The 19,972-nt window shown below is 36.3% G+C and overlaps 1 protein-coding gene across 1 annotated transcript in view; it reads left to right on the top strand.

The window, feature by feature from the left end:
* LOC110113902 (pyruvate kinase, cytosolic isozyme) overlaps nucleotides 1-9,388 on the top strand; it is a 23,494-nt gene extending 14,106 nt beyond the window's left edge. Inside the window, exons 3-4 of the mRNA XM_028699800.1 lie at nucleotides 6,439-6,900; nucleotides 8,337-9,388. Coding sequence (XP_028555633.1) covers nucleotides 6,439-6,900; nucleotides 8,337-9,149 — 1,275 coding nt within the window. The 3' untranslated portion in view covers nucleotides 9,150-9,388. The remainder of the gene's footprint in view (nucleotides 1-6,438; nucleotides 6,901-8,336) is intronic.
* Nucleotides 9,389-19,972: the final 10,584 nt, after the last annotated feature.

The following is a 19,972-nucleotide window of genomic DNA, read 5'->3' as shown; positions in this document are numbered from 1 at the left end:
ACGCTGAAAATCAGCACCTCGACGATCATTTCCCATGCTCATCTCCTCTCTAGAAAGTGGCTCTAAAGGTGGCATGTCGTCCTCTCCCTCAAGGATCTCTACTGCCGGATTCCTCTTCCCCCGAAGCGGGTTCGGATTTCCTCCTACGCCATGGTCGCCGATAGTCTCTCTTGCTTCCGACGCCGTCGGATTAGTCTCATCTCAAGTAATTTCTTCATCATCTCTTCCATGGCCGTGAACTTCCCATCTAACCTTTCATTATTGACGGTGATTTCAAGGAATTTTTCCTCCAAATCTAATTTTAATTGGCCAAATTCGCCTTCTAGGACTTCGATCTTCTTTCCGGCTATTTTTTCTTTCTACGAGTCACAAGAAATCTTCCTCCGAAAGCCAAAAATCCCGCTGAAATTCAGGATTTCAGCCGCCGATGGTCCCAGAACGATGCTCTGATACAAATTTGATAGGAAGTGCTTGTATTCACAAGCAATCCTAACCCAAATCAAGTATCAAATAAAGAAAACTGCTGTCCACAGTAGGAAAACAGCCCAAACCAGAGAAAATCTGAGAGAAAACGTGGGAGAAAACGTAGGAAAATAATTGCAAACACTTTTATTTCAATAGAGGATTAAAAGCACTTGCAAGATACAACTTTCCTTCAATTCGAGAGGAAGGAAAAACTCTCCAACGATCTCCGGCAAAGCCAAGAGCCCAAGAACACCAAACCTAGATCTCAAAATTATTCCAAAATTCAAGAATAAACCCTATTCTCCCTCTTATCTCCTAATTAAACATGGAAAGGAGGATTACAAAAGACCTAATTACCCCTTCTAATTCAAATTCTCCCTCCCAAAATTTGAATTAACTCCAAGTGGGCCCCCCAGCACTTCCGCCCCCTCCCTCTATTCACCTAGCTTCCGCCGGGTATAGACCAGGACCGGTCCAGGTTGGACCGGTCCAGCCGGCTTAGGTGCTGGCCTAACAGTTTTCCATTCCAAAAATCACATTTTTCACTACTTTAAAATAGCCCATAACATCTATATTAATAGACAAGAGAGGGGGAACCAAACATCCCCAAAATCTCTTCATATTCTAAATTAAATGAGGGAAATGATAAGCCAACAGCCACCTTACAAGTTACAACATTCCCCAAAAGTACACAGGAAACAAAGCACCAAAGCCACAGAAAAACCCCCCAATAACCACGGGAAAGCAGCCCAGGCGGAACCCGAAGAGGCAGCTGCAAGAGCCAAGGAGGCCCGCACGGAATCGAGGCACCAAGGCACGGGAAAACCACCCAGCACAGCCAACCAAGGGACAAGTACGGAAATCCACGGGACAAAGGGGAATGGAAGAGACACTAGGGAAGAAACCAAAAAGTCATAAAGGCAAGGGAAGAAACCTAAGAGCCACAAGGAGGAGGGGATGAATCTAATTAATCTTCAATTTATGAGCTTAAAAGGTTCTCTACTATAGATATTAATGAAATGAAAAAGAAGAAGAAGCTCATTTTTAGTAGAGTTAAAGAAACTCACAAAATTTAAAACCCAACTTGTTTTGACCCCTCCCTTGCCTACATCAGAAGGTTCTTCTATCTTCCTAGTTTTCTGGAAGGTTCTTTTGCTATTATGGAAACTTTTAGAAGCTTCTTCTAGAATGTTGTAGAAGCTTTTCAAAGTCCCTTGGATCACACCTGAGTAATCTGGGAATGACTCACCCAAAAGGGATCATCTGTAAAATTTTGGGGAATCACTAAGAAGTCTCGTACTCTGACATTGTTATGCTATCTCCTAAAGCCCATCCATATCTAAGCATTTTGTTTCCTTAAAATAAACTCTATGGTTCATTAAATGTGTTGTTTGGTGGCTAGTAAGTATATTTAGATGAGTTTGTAATTGGAATGATGGTTGGTAAATATAATTATTATCTAAATTAATACTTCATCATATATTCTGCTTGGTGCATTCTATAACCTTCAAAAGTAATTTTTAATATGTTTCCAAATCTGTCCCATATAGGCATATTTTGTTGGTGGTATCTCTGTGTGATTTAGTATGAAGTTGTACACCCCCTTGCTATTCCTTTAAATATATGCGTTTAACATATTTTATCATAAGCATGCTGATAAAAGGCTAATGATGATGGGCAAAATTTAATGCATTTATATATATTTGTTTGCATGCTTATTTTCTTCACTTCCCTTTGTCATGAGAAGAGGATTCATATAGATTAAATTTAAGTTATTTGAATGGATAACATGTAAAATAAATGTTGAATTTTATTATTAGTTTAGAAAGAAATGCAATGTTGCAGCGTGACACTAATATTTCTCAAAATCAATTTGGATTCATGCCAAGTTGGTCTACTATGGAAGTTATACATTTATTGAGAGGTTTGATGGAGAAGTATAGAGAGAATATGGAGGATCTACATATGATTTTTATTTAGAGAAAGCATATGATAAAGTTCCAAGAAAAGTGTTATGGAGAGTTCAACATAAGAAATGGGTTAATAATGCTTATATTCAAGTCATTAAGGATATGTATGCAAGAGTTAATAATGTTTATATTCAAGTCATTAAGGATATGTATGCAAAAGATGTTACTTGTGTTCAAACAAAAGGTGGTTTGACCAAGTATTTTCCTATTTCAGTTGGATTATGTCATGGATCGGCCTTAAGCCCATATCTTTTTTGCTTTAGTCATGGATGTTCTCACTAGACATTTGCAAGAGGTTGTACCCTGGTGTATGTTTTAGTCATGGATGTTCTCACTAGACATTTGCAAGAGGTTGTACTCTGGTGTATGCTTTTTGCTAATGATGTTCTTCTTGTTGATAAGACTAGAGAGGGAGTTGAAGTTAAAATTGAATTATGGAGGTCAACCTTAGAGTCTAAAGGCTTTTGTTTGAGTAGATCTAAAACTGAATATATGGAGTGTAATTTTAGTAATAATAGATTTAGTGGAGGGATTGTGATTTTGGGCGATCAAGTCATTAATAAGAGTACTCGTTTTAGATAGCTTGGGTCTATTGTTTAGAGTGATGGTGAAATAAATGGGGATATTATTAATAGGATTCAAGTTGGATGGTTGAAGTGGAGGAATGCATCAGGCTTGTTGTGTGATAGAATGATCCCTCACAAACTTAAGGGAAAATTCTATAAGATGGTAGTGAGACGTGCAATGCTTTATGGTGCTGAATGTTGGCATGTAAAAGAGAAGCATAATATTAAGCTAAGTGTTGCAGAGATGAGGATGCTTAGGTGGATGAGTGGCTTTACTCTTAGAGACAGGCTACGAAATGAGCATATACATGAAAAGGTTGGAGTAGCTCCAGTGGAAGATAAGATTAGAAAGAGTCGCCTTAAGTGGTTTGGTCACATAAAACGGCGGCCTTTTGATGACCCGATTAGGAAAATAGATGTATTAAATTTTACTTATGTTAATAAAGATAAAGGTAGACCTAAAAAGACTTTCTTAGAAAATATTAGAAAGATATTTCTTTATTAGATTTAGATGAAAATTTGACTTTTAATAGAACATAATGGATGTTGGAGTAGCTCTAGTGGAAGATAAGATTAGAAAGAGTCGCCTTAAGTGGTTTGGTCACATAAAACGGCGGCCTTCTGATGACCCGGTTAGGAAAGTAGATGTATTCAATTTTTATTATGTTAAAAAGATAAAGGTAGACCTAAAAAGAGTTTCTTAGAAAATATTAGAAATGATATTTCTTTATTAGATTTAGATGAAAATTTGACTTTTAATAGAACATAATGGAGAAAGGATTCATTTAGTCGATCTAACGTAGTGGGATAAAGGCTTGTTATAAGTAGATGTATTCAATTTTTCTTATGTTAATAAAGATAAAGGTAGACCTAAAAAGAGTTTCTTAGAAAATATTAGAAATGATATTTCTTTATTAGATTTAGATGAAAATTTGACTTTTAATAGAACATAATGGAGAAAGGATTCATTTAGTCGATCTAACGTAGTGGGATAAAGGCTTGTTATTGTTGTTGTTGTAAAGAAATGGAATATGGTTTGCATTGTTTAGAACAATTTTATTTTAGATACCATCAAAATAATTGAGAATTGGGAAGATTAGAAGAAAGAGAAAAATAAAGAATAAAAAACATATATAGACATATAAGAATAATATACAAACACCTGAGTTGCAATTCACTTTTCTTATATAGTTTACCTTCTTTTAGAAATAAACTTTCAATATCAATCCCATCTATAATTTTGTCAAATATATTATTATCACCATCATTAAAATGCTGATTTTAACATTATGATTGTCTTTATAAACCCACCACAACACTAATGGAGTGCGCTATATAAGGTGCCAACTCTAGCTTAAACTTTTTTACACAACTTCTAGAATCTTGTAATGTTACCTTTAATCAAAGGTATTTTTACCCACCACTATACATGCTTTCATCACCTTAATTTTTTTTTCTATCATTTTAAATTGCTTTAATTCTATTATTTGTCATCTCTTTGCCATATTACTCCTTTATTTTCATATTTTTCAAGTGTCTTAGGAGTACTATATGATAGGATGATATATGTGATACTTGCATTTAAATTTTTAAAAATTAAATTAGGTTTGACTTTGTTGTATGGATTTAAATATTGGATGATAAATAAGGCATTAAAAGCCACCACCTCCAACTACACAACAACAATAACATTAAGCATTTATCCCACTACATGGGGCGGTTACATGAAGTTTTTTTCTTCATTATGCCCGATTAAGAGTCAAATTCTTATTTAAATCTAGTAAAAATAGGTCATTTCTAATACTTTATAACAAAGCCTTTTTAGGTCAACATCTATCTTTCTTAATATAAGCTAGATCTAATGCATCTACTCTCCCAACCGGGTCATCGGAATGCCGACATTTTATGTGACCAAACCATCTAATGCAACTCACTTCTATCTTATCTATCACTTGAGCTACTCCAATCTTTTCACATATATACTCGTTTTGCATTATATCTCTAAGTCTCTAAGCGTAAGCCACTCATCCACCTGAGCATCCTCATGCTCATCTTTGCAACACTTAACATAGTTTTTTGCTTCTCTTTTAATGACCAACATTCTGTACCATAAAACATTACAGGTCTCACCACCATCTTATAAGAATTTTCTTTAAGTTTGAGGAAAACTTTTCTATCACACAATATGAATTAAAAGCCAAGTTGAATATAAAATAATTGAGAATGTCAAAGATGGGTGCATGGAAACATTAAAGATATATTAAGAAATTATTAATTTTGTAGGTTGGTATGAGTGGCATCTATTGAAGAAAAATAATTGAAAATAGATTTAGATGATTTGAGTGTGTACAATAAAAAATAGAAAATAAACTAATGAGGTGGGTAAATAAAATTGATGTTCTAATATTAATAATTAAAATGGGTGTGCCAAAAATTTTATGTATAGAAGTTATGAAAAAAAATTTCTCAAAGTAGGTTTAAAACTTTTGACTGCTTATTAAAAACCAATGGAAAATGATTATTCGTAAAGTCGACTCAAATAGTTGGGATTAGGCTATAGATGATGATGATCATGAGTATTTATGTATTTTATTTTTCAACAAGTTGATCTAGCTTAATCAGTCTTCAACACTGATAAAAATTATTCAATGAAGATGTCATAACCTGGATTATGTCCATTTGTATATTTCACTTATTATTTTGTCTAAGTATTCATTTGGTTTCTTGTAAATAGTAAACTTGTTTTAGAAAACGATGACTTAGCTTTCACTCATTTTCTATTTAAAAATGAAATCATAACTTTTAAGAAAATTTTGACAAAACTTGTAGAAATCAAAATTGTGTCTAACTACACATTCCAACCAAATGATGGAGTTAACAAGCCCATCATTTTTTAAAAATGTGATTCCTAACTTCAATCAGCCCAATTGAGCCCTATGATAAATCTTTTTGGTATTTTTTTGAAAAACGTGAATGTGAACTAATTACCGGTAATGATTAAAAGTTGGATAAATAGATCCATAAAAAATAGGAGCTATAACTTTCAGCAGTCAGTTATCTTTTCTCACCTTTTATCCACCAATTTTTTGTTCTATTATTTCTTAGTATATACTACATGCTTTTATCAAAGCATTCTATCACACACAGCTTTACTTGAGTGTTTCTGTATGTTTCATTCTTTTAGTACTCCTTTATGCAGTTTTAGCTGTGGTCATCATTTTAACCTTCAGAAAGCACATGACTCAAAGAAAATGTGTATTGCAATTTGTTTTAATAGTCCTACCTTTATTAACATTTTCTTGCCTTCATCGGGTTTGTTTTTGCATATATTTTATACTAATATATGAACTAAGCTCATTTGATTGTGGCCGACGGATCACTGCTCCTTGACGTATATATGCTTTTGGTGGCACTTAGGCGGTTTGTTTTTCTTACAGGGACCTGAGATTCGTACTGGTTTCTTGAAAGATGGAAAGCCTATTCAATTGAAGGAGGGTCAAGAGGTTACCGTGTCCACTGATTATAGCATCAAGGGAGATGGAAATACTATTTCGATGAGTTATAAGAAACTTCCTGTAGATCTGAAGCCTGGAAATACAATCTTGTGCGCTGATGGAACAATAACCTTGACAGTCTTATCTTGTGACCCTGAGGCTGGAACGGTAAGATGTCGTTGTGAGAACACTGCAATACTAGGTGAGAGGAAGAATGTTAATCTACCAGGAATAGTGGTGGATCTTCCTACGCTAACTGATAAAGACAAGGAAGACATATTGGGCTGGGGAGTTCCCAACAGTATTGACATGATTGCTTTGTCATTTGTTCGTAAAGGCTCTGATCTTGTTAATGTACGAGAGGTCCTTGGACCATATGCAAAGCGCATAAAATTGATGTCTAAGGTACATTCCTTTCAGAGGCCATATCATCCTTTTAATTGATTAGCTTTGGAGTTTTTTTTTTTAATTATTTTTTTTTTTTTACTTTGGAGGTGTTATCATTATTATCCAATTATGAAGGAAAAAAGAAACGGTGATGAAAAGAAAAAGAGAGGAGGAATATGTCAAGAAAGTGTATTTTTCATTCATTCTTATGAGTAGGAATAATGAAATGGATAGTAATAAAAGTAATTTGTAGACTTCCTATTGGACCTATCGTCTTGTCACTGGATCAGCACTTTACTGCTGCTAGAAGGTAGTCTCAGCTGTATTGGGAGATGTATGAGTGGAATGCTGAGAGGGCACGAACAGTAAAAATAAAAATATGGAGAGCTTTAGACCATTCGTGATCGTCTACTTGAGTGATTGAATGAGAGTAAATGAGAGGGAGCGCAGGATCTTGGTTTTAACTGCAATCTATGAAAGTTTCCTTGCAATTTCATTGGGTTAGAACAGGAAACGTGGGAGGAATTTTCATGGTGCTGAAACTTATAATAACCTTCTTCCTTATAATCCCTTACTGAACAACAACAACATCAAGCCTTTGTCCCACTACGTGGGGTTGGCTACATGAATCCTTTTTGCCATTGTGTCCTGTTAAAAGTCAAATTCTCAATTAAATCTAATAAAGAAAAATCATTTCTAATATTTTTAACCAAGTATTTTTAGGTCTACCTCTACTTTTCTTAACATAAGTCAAATCTAATATCTCAACTTTCCTAACCGGGTCATGGCCTCCGTCTACCTCTGCAACACTTAACTTAGTATTATGCTTCTCTTTTAATGGCCAACATTCGGCTCCATAAAGCATTGTAGGTCTCACCACCATGTTATAGAATTTTCCCTCAAATTTGAGAGGGACTTTTCTATCGCACAACAAGCCCGATGCATCCTCCACTTCAACCATCCAACTTGAATTGTGATGATAATATTTCCATCTATTTCACCATCACTCTGAATAATAGATCCAAGATATCTAAAACATATACTCTTATTAGTGACTTGATTGCCCAAAGTCACAATCCCTTCACTAGGTCTATTGCTACTAAAATTACACGGCATATATTCAGTTTTAGATCTCTCAAGCGAAAACCTTTAGACTCTAAGATTGACCTCCATAATTCAAGTTTTATATAATCCCTTGCTGAACGAACAAAACAAAATGAAGTTCCTTCCTCACCTTTGATTTGCATCAAACCCATTAAGAGCCATAAATCTTTTGTCCATTGACAAATGAGCATGAGACTTTGGCTATTGAGTATGCATTTCACTGTGCATGAAATTTTATTTGTTGTGTTTGGACCTTGGCGTACTGTAGATTTTTTTATTTTTCGCTGTAATCATCTGTTGGGTGGCAACTTCTTACAGCTTGTGTTCATTTCTTGTTGGTATCTCATCAGGTTGAGAACCAAGAGGGTGTGATAAACTTTGATGAAATCCTACGGGAGACGGACGCCTTCATGGTCGCTAGAGGTGATCTTGGAATGGAGATTCCAGTTGAGAAGATCTTCCTTGCACAGAAAATGATGATTTACAAGTGCAATCTTGCGGGCAAGTCTGTTGTCACTGCCACCCAAATGCTTGAATCTATGATCAAGTCTCCACGCCCAACGCGTGCAGAGGCCACCGATGTTGCAAATGCCGTCCTTGATGGCACCGACTGTGTCATGCTTAGTGGTGAAAGCGCAGCAGGAGCCTACCCTGAATTGGCAGTGAAGGTAATGGCCAAGATCTGCATCGAAGCAGAATCTTCTCTTGACTATGACGCCATCTTCAAGGAGATGATAAAATCTGCCCCTCTTCCTATGAGCCCAATTGAGAGCCTTGCTTCCTCAGCCGTCCGCACAGCTAATAAGGCAAAGGCTGCACTGATTGTTGTGCTAACTCGCGGTGGAACAACGGCGAAGTTGGTGGCGAAGTACAGACCTGCTGTGCCTATCCTATCAGTGGTGGTTCCCGTGCTGACCACTGATACATTCGATTGGTCCGTCAGTGATGAGACTCCGGCGAGGCATAGCCTGATCCACAGGGGCCTGATCCCTCTGCTTGCAGAAGGCTCCGCCAAGGCTACTGATGCAGAGTCCACAGAAGTAATTCTGGATGCTTCTTTGAAAACAGCTATCCAAAGGAAACTATGCAAGCCCGGTGATGCTGTGGTTGCTTTGCATCGCATTGGCATTGCTTCTGTCATCAAAATCTGCATTGTGAAGTGATGGAAGAACTTTCCTGCAGGATCTACTTATTATCCATCTAATTGAAATAGCAAGTTTTGTCATTTTTATTACTGTTTTGTATTGGTGAGCGAACACCAGCATACTTAGGCATGCCTTTTCTCTTCTCACATAAGCATCGCCGATCCCTCTCTATGGTTTCTGTACCTTTACAGAGCCCGAGACTTTCTGAACATATTGAAAATAAATTACTTTGCTGGTCTCGCGCAGCTTTTCTTACATTCTGTGATTTATTCTCAGGTAATTGTTTTTTTTTTCCTTGATTGAATCTTGTCGTGCAATCACTACTAGAAGAATTGATGACTCAAGCATGTGAGATAGTCTTACGGGTGAATGAACTTGGTTCTGGAACAAAAGTTTTCTTTGTGCTTGGTTGAGCTCAACTATGGTTAGGGGATTACTTTGCTCATGCTCAGCCTGTGAGAGTTGGAGCTGACTGAACGGCTTATCTTCTCAATTGAATGTCAATGGTTGCTGACTGGAACGAATGAAGAAGAAATTGAGTTTTGGTAAGCGGTAAATATGGCAAGCGGTATCTCTTTGTGAATTGTGAAGTTCTTTTATAAACATATGCATACAACTCAATTTGATCTGTTGGTTAAGAGTTTAGGCTATCAACTAAGAGGTCTTGAATTCGAGTCTTGTGCATGTGATGTATGTGCGAGTCTGTCTTAATTGGCCTATATGTCCCAAAAAAAAAAACATAAACACATGTGAAGTGTATTAAGAGTTAAATTTTAGAATATCAATTTTCTACAAGTTTCTGTGGTTGTTGTTTAGCGTCTTTCGGGTTTCGTTTGGGATAGTTTTCTTAAAGCAAATTTACAAAAGTTTTTTAAAAGTAGTGAAAAAAAAATAACGATTAAAAGCTGTCTCAAGCGAAATCTTAAGAGCTAGATCTTTTATTTTAGTCTCTTGCTTGCCCTCGCTTGCTACGATTAAAGCGTCTCATTTGCCCTCAAAACTCCTAAGTGTGGTGTAGGAAAAAATATTACGTGCAGAGTTTGGATGTCGTCGGAACTTCAATCAAGTGAAGACGTGTGAATTTTTTTTCCTCTCTCTTGGACATAGGGTATATACAAGAGAGAAAAAGTTCATGTGATTGGAGTTCGGACGAAAAGTTGTATCCGGACTTCGTAGATAATAATTTCTCATGGTGTAGGCTGTGCAGAGAAAACCTAACTTCAAACTTTGAGCTTAGGCAAACATCATTCAATTGAAATGTTATTAAATTAAAAAATTAATAGTATAATGATTCATAAATTAAATTTTTAATCATGCATATATTTTGTATTACTATTAGTATGAAAAAAATATTTGTAATTTTACTCATATTAAATTTTAACCTTCCATCTTATTTTATTTATATAGATAATTTTAATTTCTCGTTTATTTTCATTTAGATTCTTCATCAATTTTAATTGAAATGGTCATTACATCATTCAGCTTTATAAATTTAAGACATAATGATCAATTAAATTCATTGATTTCAAAAGTATTTCCAGAACTTCAAATAATAAAAATAAGTTATATTTATGTAATATCGATATTTTTATTATAAAAAATGACTTGTGATTTTCTCATATTATTTTTTAATATTTCATCTTATTTAATTTATTTAGATTATTTCAATTTTCATTAACGATTATATAGTACAGAATTTTATTGACTTTTGAGTTTATTATATATAAAGAGAGAGAGAGAGAGAGAGAGAGAGAGATTAGTGATTTTTCTCTTGTTAAATCTTGACATTTCATCTTATTTAATCTTTGCAAATAATTTCAATATTGCCCTTTTATTTTTATTTAAATTTTTCATTAAAGGGGTGTTTGATTAGAAGTAAAATGAGTGTAAAGTATTTTAAATACGAGGATTTTAAAAATATTGGTGTTTGATTGGATGAAAAAGTAATATAAAATGAAATAAATATAGTGCAAACCATTTTGAATCATTTTTTAGGTAAACTAAACTCGCACAGTTTTGACTTTTGAGCAAGAACAATTTACACCACAAAAAGCTCACTTAACTGTTGTCTCCCAACACTGTCGGACGTCATCACCCACTACTGGCCATGGCCGCCACTCGCCGTCGGCCACCACCACCTGCCACCATTGTTGCCACCCATTGTCGGCCACCAAAGCTGGCCCCCGCCTACCTCTTCCAACCACCACCTCCACTAACCCACCAAGGGCTGCCACTGCCACCATCCACCAGCTACTATCATCTTTAAATTTTACGCTACATTCGTTTTACTTCAATATGAACAAAAAAAATATTCATCTGCATTTACTTTGCACTAAGCCAAACAACTCAAAAATATTTCTTTTACATTGTAATCATTTTACACTAGTTCCATTTTCAGCCAACTAAGCAACCCCAATTCCAATAAAGAGGTTGTTTGGTTTGTTGTAAAGTGAATATACTGTATAATAAATACAATATAAAATAAATACTTTAAAACTGTTTGGTTGAAGTAAAATGAATGCAGGACAATTATTTTTTTCTATTTGGTTGGTTGTATGTAGAGTAAAGTAAAATCAGTGCATCAAGAAATATCATTTGATTTTTTCGTTGAGTGACTACATAGTAAAAGAAAAATATTATAATTTGATTAAATCTTTTTTAGTTCACATTAATAATTATAATTTTATGATATTTTGGAAAATTTTATTAACATTAATAAAATACTTTGCTATGAACTAACACGACTTCAATGGACTAGCAACACACGTGCCACGTCTTTACTGGCAAGAGATGGATTGAGAATGAATCTTAGTGATGATATTTTCGACTAGATATTTACTTTTTATAAGTTATAGTGATTTTCATATTTGTCCACCTCAGCAAACTGTTGTTGATGATATATGAGTTTTACTTTAAGTATTTGATGATTTATTTCAATTTAAATAACTTGATTTTGGATAATTTTTAGAATTTTAGATTTTCGTGGGCATTTGGAAATTTGGGAGGCATTTTTAAATATTTGAAGTCCCCTCCGATTGAGATTTTATGTTAACACGGTCATCATCGAGGTACTTATAAGCAATTTCATTTTAATGGTTGAACTTTGTTGACTCTATGCACTTGCTAATAGAGGATCGGGATTGTTGTTATATTTATGCCTATATTAATGAATTATTCTTACAATAGTCTTTGAAGGTCTAATATGAATGTATAAAATAAATATCTTGGTTGATGCTGCAACCATATATTCATTTGATAGTTCGAGCCGTATCAACTCCTATCTATTCACATAGAAGAATCGGGCTCAAACTTGACTTCATTTTTGGCCTGCAAAGTATCCTTAGATGTCACGTATGTGCATATAACATGTTCATCAAGATCCATGCAAGTAATCATATTTTAATACATGAGAGGAGGTGTTTTTACAGTGATTAGCTATACAAATGACCCATATGGATAAGTATGCAGGGTTTTGGTTTTGAAATTAGTGGACGCCTTCTGTTCAGTTATATGAATGTTGCAAATTCGATGGCATTATACATCATTCATTATGCATTGACATTGCAGTTTAGCTCACTCTATCTTCTGCATGTTGCCTTTTCCTTTAGTATGTAGCTTTCTGGAATATACTTCAGTATTTAAACAAGCTGTGTAGTGTGTCAAGGGGCCTCCTACCCGTCGCTTGTAAGTAAGATGATATCTTGCGTGATAGCCTGGCTCTGCAAATTTATTGTTTCAACTTACTAGTGACCTGCAATTTTTACTACTAATTATTTGCTTTTGCTTATATATGAATCTTAGTGTTGATGAGTTTTGTTGAATTTGTTTGCAGGTCGTTAGTGGATATCCAAAGGTTATTAGCGGTCATATGTCAACTGATGTGTACATGACGGATTTCTCACAGTGGCTTATAGGTGCTTGCATTACTGCAGGTTTGTTGGTTTTGCTAGTAAGCAGTGTGTTATTGATGAGGACATCAGAAGATCAATGGTTACGATCTATAGTTTATTTTAATTTTGATGTGACTTATGTACTAGTTTATTTTATATTTATATTTTTCCCATTTTACCCCTAGGGGTAGTCATGTGGTATTGTAGCCTGAAGGGCATTTTAGTCTTTATTTCTTTTCTTATCATGAGGCCTATTTATAGGCCAACTCTCTTATAATTTGGGATGATGAATATTGAATGAAATTTTATTTTCTTTGTTTGATCTCTAAGTGAGTTAATGAGAGGAGAGATCCTAGGTGGGTGAAAGCAATACCCGTTAACCTTTGGAAGAGTCCAAGGTTCACGGTTTTACAATCTCTTTGTGAGTTCTTGATTCTTTATTTTATTCTTCAACTTCCTCTTCCCTCTTCCCCTATATCGTTGACCTTCCAAACCACCCCTTCTCCTTTCCTCCTCCCAAAATCGAACCCCACCCAACACCTCAACCATTAAATGCAAACACATCAAATTTCCCCTCATGTGGCCAGCCCCCTCTCTAGCCCTTTCTCTATCCAATTTTGCCACCTAGACCCTCATTAAATTCCAATTAAACTCCATTGGCTGCCACCCAATCAAGCCACCCTTATTGGAATTATTTTGAATTTCAAATGGAATATTCAAATCACATCCCTTTTCCACTTAGCTGCTTCCCCTACAGTCCACCCAAGCCGTAAGCACCACAATTCCCCGCCTAATAACTCTTCTCCCTACTACGTGCTCATCTCCAGGTACTGTCCATGATTTTCTGGATATACGAATTGATGTCCATAATTTTCTGGTCATGCAAGGCTGCTGTCTTGAAGTTCTACTTGCTGTCTAGGAGATTTCGGCAAGTTGAGCTGTTTCCCTACTCTCCCAAAACCCTCATGTTTGATGTCCTGAAGAGTCACAGCTGTTGTTCCAAGATTTTAACAGTTTTCTAGTGCTGATTCGCCATCCGGAAGGCTCTCATTTGCTGCCCAGAATATCCCACGTGGCTTTCCACACACATGACTTCTTCGAGATCAACCACCGGACTCCGGATCTTTTCCCTCGCACCTCAAATCAGATCTAAGAATTTGATGATGGTGAACTCTTCCCCAAATTTCTTATCTTCCTAGTCGCTCTCAATTATGGTTTTGTTGATTCACATAGATAATGTTAATTCTCATCCGCTATAACCTAGTGAATTAGGTAATTGAGTGAGTGGGTTATTATAGTAACTAAACTCATTGTTAGTTTATGGATCATCATTGAAAACCAATCATATATACAATGTTAGATTAAAGTGACTGTTTTACGATCTTAAGTCCTTTGTATGTGATTTAGCCTAAGCTTGTTTTACGACTGTTTGTGTCTTATTTTGTCATTTATAATCCATAAAAAGCTTATAATTATTGTGCTCTAAATATTAAGCGTGCAAATTCATTTAGTACCTCATCTTTGCATGTACGTTTCACATCATCTTGGTATCAGAGCATGGTATACATAGGTGATATATGCTAGAAAACATCCTAGGAGTTTATCTAACCAACCATGCGTTTCTTTGCATGCATACCATTTGCTTCGTATTTTTGTGTTCATTATTTTCCACTGTTGTCCAGTAAATTTTTACACCATTTTCATCATTTTAAGCAAGTTTACTCTATTGTTTAAGTGTTGTCTTTGTCACAACAACATTCCTAATTCCATAGGTTGCTTAAACAAACATTATAGGTTGGTATCCAAGTTTTCCTGCACCAATTAGTGGCCTTTAGGTTAGTCTAAGCTAGTGTTTAGGTGCTGTCCACACTCTAGAAACCTTCCTAAACACTTAGACAACTTTATGCACTGTTGTAGTTTACTGTCCTCAACCTAGCAACCTTTCTAAGTGCCTATGTTACTTACCACTAGTGTAGCTTGCTATCCAAATAATTTTTGCACCCTTTAGTGAGTTTAAGTGGGCCTAACTTAGTGTCTAATTGATGTCCCTTACACCCAATCATCTTTGAGTGTCACTTAACGCTTCCCAATGGACCCGATAGGACTTCAAAAGAAGTTAGATAACTTAGTTAGTCTTGTAGGCTCTCTAACTAAAACCACAAAGGAGGAACGTGTTGGCTCTACCCACTCTAGGTACGTGCCCCATTCGGACAGTTATGTTAGTTGGGAGATGCCTCACTCTATTTATCAACCTAGACCTGAGCCTAAGCAACAACAACAATCTCACTTAGAGCCACCTTATCGTCTACCCACCTTTGATGGTTCCTCGGACACTTACTACTTTAGGGAATGGGTTAGAAAACTAGAGAAATGTTTTCAATCATGTCATATCCCTGAGTCCCACCAGGTTAGCATTGCTAAGTCTCACATAAAAAAGTCAGGCTCTTCAATTTTGGATGAGGTTGGAAGATCATAAAGAGTCTCGCAGTAAGTACCCTACTTCTAATTGGAAAGACATGAGGTGAGAACTTAGTTTAACATATCAACCCTCTATCAGTGACCAACCATTTAAGTTTAAGTCACCCCCTGTTCATCAAACTTTCGGGTGTTTCACTTTCAAGACCCCTACCCCTAGTGACCGTCATCTAGAGCACCACCCTACCTCTTTTGTTGGAACAAATCGTGGACATTACTGTGGTTGAGACCACCGATCCTTTAGTAACATCTTGGTTGTTGTTCCACCCTATAGGCTTTCTCCTAGCCTCGATGGTCATCCCTTTATTGGGACTTCTGTTGGATCGGTCCCATATGACTCCCCACTTGGGCCGACCCCTAGCCATCCCAATCAACCTTTAGCCTCCCCAGCCCTTAACCCTGCAAGTGTAATTATAATAAATAAATGCACTAAAAAGAAAAGACCCTTTGAACCTGAGACTAAGTGCATCCATTTCATGAATGCTAATGATATAACTGGTAACGAAGAATTCTTTAAGGATGAAACTGAAGTGATTGAATCAGACCCCCGACATGACTTAAACCCTGAGCTAGAAAAGTTAGAACCTTTAAACATCAACACCTTAGCCCACCCTGATCCTAGTCACCTCGAGGATATCTCGTTGGATAAGGTCTGCCTGGATGATATTAACTTGATCTCGAAAGGAGCTGATCTGACCGTGAACACCATGAAATTAAATTCGGAAGTTTTTGATTTAATCGAATCTCCTACTGAGATGAATCTGAATAAATATGATTTAATTTTAGATTTTGATGACGACGAGGATAGTCTTGAGTTGGAATTGAGTGAATTAAATTTACTACCTGAGTTAAACCCTGATTTAATTGACCTCGAATCCATTGATCTTAGGGTTATCACCAAATCTGATTCTATTGAGGATAGTAATATGATTTCGGAAGACAGTACTTTGAGTCTGAAAGTTTTTTAGCCTGATTTGAACAATGAGCCTCCTCTTATTTTATTGGATTCTATTTTTGGAGCTGCTCATTCAGATTTATATTTGGCAGAGTGTGCCTTTCTTTATTTGACTTACCTCACCGTTCCTTATACCGACTTTAATGTTAGAAAGAGCATTAGCACATACCTTCCTAAGGCCTCTCTAACTGTTGTGCCCACATATGTCCTGGGAACTCTTCCCCTCCTTTTGAGTCTCATACCTGCTGTTGACTCTTTGGGCTATCCCATTATGGTTGTGAGTCAGGACCCATTATCTTATCTTGTTCCTGATTCATTCATTTTACTTGACATATTCTTGTCCTTCCCTGTTAAGGACCATCTCTCTCCTAGTTGGATGAATTTGTTAGATTATCCTGTTGCCCATAGGAGACTAGTTATGACCCTAGCCAAAATTTCCTATAGAAATGCCCTTGTAGCCAAGGATGCTTCATTTCTCCTCCTACACCAGTTCCGTTACACATAGAAACTTTATGTTTTCTCACTTTGTGACTGATCCGACTTTATTCCTATCTATGTGTGCTTGTGAGTTAGTATGTTTGCATGTGTTTTTGTAATATGTTGTCTTCCAAAAAATTTTCTCTATTTAAAATTTGTGTATGAGTCTTCAATTCATTCATCCCACGCATATCAAGTCTCTTACATCATTTTTTCCCATGTCATTTATCTTGTTGAATATCAAATTTTGGACACATGACCTCACATAAAACATGCCACATTTGCATCTCATCCCCTGAAATTGCACGCCTAATTGAAATGAACAATAATAATTATAAACTTCATGTTAAATCAAAATGATGATTTAAAACTTTTGAGTTTGGTGACTCAGTGATGGAGCGAATTCATCCGGAATGATTCCCACAGGGAACTGTTAAGGGGTTACATACCCAAAGTGAATAACCTTTCAAAATAATTAAGAAAATCAATGACAATGCTTATGTCGTAGGTCTACCTACAGATTTCAACGTTATTCCCTTCTTTAACATAGAAGATCTAGTAGCATATGAGGGTCCAAAGTTTAAACCTTAAATTCACTTCAAATTAAGCCTTGTGTGACCCCACCTTATGAGAACTCTAAAGCCTACCTCTACTCCCAAAAATATTCCCAAAATATCTATAACGGAGAAGGTTGACATGATTCTGAGTGATGACATTATTTTCATAAAAGAGGGTGGACAAAGAAGATATCAGATACATGGTCAGAGCGAGAGGATTTATAGCAGATCGACCCAGATGCATGAGGAGTTCTCGAGACACCCACTCGATGGAGTCGAGTTTTCTCCCACCTGAGGAGAATGATGAGGACATCAGAAGATCAATGGCTACAAACTGGAGTTTATTTTATTTTTGATGTATTTTATGTACTAGCTTATTTTTATTTTATTTTTCTCATTTTATCCCTAGGGGTGATTATGTGGTGTTGTAGTCCGAAGGACATTTTAGTCTTTATTTCTTTTCTTTTCATGAGACCTATTTATAGGTCAACTCTCTTGCAATTTGGTATGATGAATATTGAATGAAATTTTATTCTCTTTGATTGTTCTCTAAGTGAGTTCATGAGAGGAGAGACCCTAGGTGGGTGAAAATAATGCCCATCAACCTTTGGAGGAGTCCAAGATTCGTGGTTTTACGATCTCTTTGTGAGTTATTGGTTCTTTATTTTAGTCTTCATCTTCCTTTTCCCTCTTCCCCTATACCTCCGGCCTTCCAATCCACCCCATCCCCTTTCCTCCTCCCAAAATCGAACACCCCACCCGAATCACCTCAGCCCTTTGCCGCCGGCCTCCCCTACCTCACACCAAATCAGGTGTAATAATACCGTGTGTTGTTCAGTAAAGCTGTAGTCACATGATAGGGGCGATCGGGTGTATGGAGATGCAGGAAAACTCCGTTCCCCCCCCCACCCTCCCCACACCCAACCTTTCAACGGCTCCGGGCTCCCAAGCCTACAAGCCGCTAGCCATCAACCCTCCACCCAATGATTTTGAATTTCAAAATTCAAAATCGTTCATAATTACTTTCCTTAATTGCGTCCTCATTAATTTGGAAAGTTGCTTCATTTAGATTCAAATTCAAATTTGAATTCTAAAACTTTTCATATTAATAACATATATTAGGAAACCTCCTAAACCCATTAAAATCTGAAATCAATTTCAAATTTAATGGCAATCCTAAATTAAATCCTTTCCGGGCCCATATATTAAATGCAAACACCTCAAATTTCCCCTAATGTTGTCGGCCCCCTCTCTAGCCCTTTCTCTCTCCAATTTTTCCACCTAGACCCTCATTAAATCCCCATTAAACCCCCATTGGCTGCCGCCCAATCAAGCCACCCTTATTGGAATTATTTTGAATTTTAAATGGAAGATTCAAATCCCATCCCTTTTCCACTTAGCCACTTCCTCTACAGTCCACCCAAGCTGTAAGCACCACAATTCCCCACCCAATAACTCTTCTTCCTACTATGTGCTCATCTCCAGGTGCTGTCCATGATTTTTTGGACATACGAATTGCTGTCCAGAATTTTTTGGTCATGCAAGGCTGCTGTCCTGAAGTTTTGCTTGCTGTCCAGGAGATTTTTGGCAAGTTAAACTATTGCCCTGCTCTCCAAAAACCCTCATGTTTGTTTTCTTAAAGAGTCATAGCCGTTGTTCCATGATTTCAGCAATTTTCTAATGCTGATTCGCCATCCAGAAGGCTCTCATTTGCTACCTAGAAGATCCCACGCAGGACTTCTTCGAGATCAACCACCAGACTCCGGATCTTCTCCCTTGTACCTCAAATCAGATCTAAGAATTTGACGATGGTGAACTCTTCCCCAAATTTCTTATCTTCCTAGTCGCTCTCAATAATGGTTTAGTTGATTCACATATATAATGTTTATTCTCATCCGCAATAACCTAGTGAATTAGGTAATTGAGTGAGTGAATTCTTATAGTAACTAAACTCATTGTTAGTTTAGGGATCATCATTGAAAATCAATCATGTATGCAATGTTAGAATAAAGTTACTATTTTACGATCTTAACTCATTTGTATGTGATTTAGCATAAGCTTGTTTTACCGCTCTTTGTGTTTTATTTTGTCTTTTATAATCCATATAAAGTTTATAATTATTATGCTCTAAATATTAAGCGTGCAAATTCATTTAGTAACTCATCTTTGCATGTATGTTTCACATCAATTATACTTGTTGTAATCTTCTTTCTCATGCCTATAGAGGATCCATCACATTTGCAATACACCCACCATCATTGCTTATAGGTAGGACCGTTTTGTGCATTATGGGCCTTCTGTTATTATCAGTGGGCAAGTCGCACTGAATACAAATCTTATAGTGCTACTCGTAGGTGTTTGCATTTGTTGTACGATCTTCTACATTTGCTCGTATATAACATATTGTATATGTGGTGGGTCTTATACAACAGTTCGTAGATGCTCACATTTGCTATTAATCGACCATCCTAGCTTACATGAGATCAA

This window comes from Dendrobium catenatum, unplaced genomic scaffold (genome assembly GCF_001605985.2).
Source record: "Dendrobium catenatum unplaced genomic scaffold, ASM160598v2 fragScaff_scaffold_1392, whole genome shotgun sequence".
NCBI lineage: Eukaryota > Viridiplantae > Streptophyta > Magnoliopsida > Asparagales > Orchidaceae > Dendrobium > Dendrobium catenatum.
This window is presented reverse-complemented; position numbering and strand designations above follow the sequence as displayed.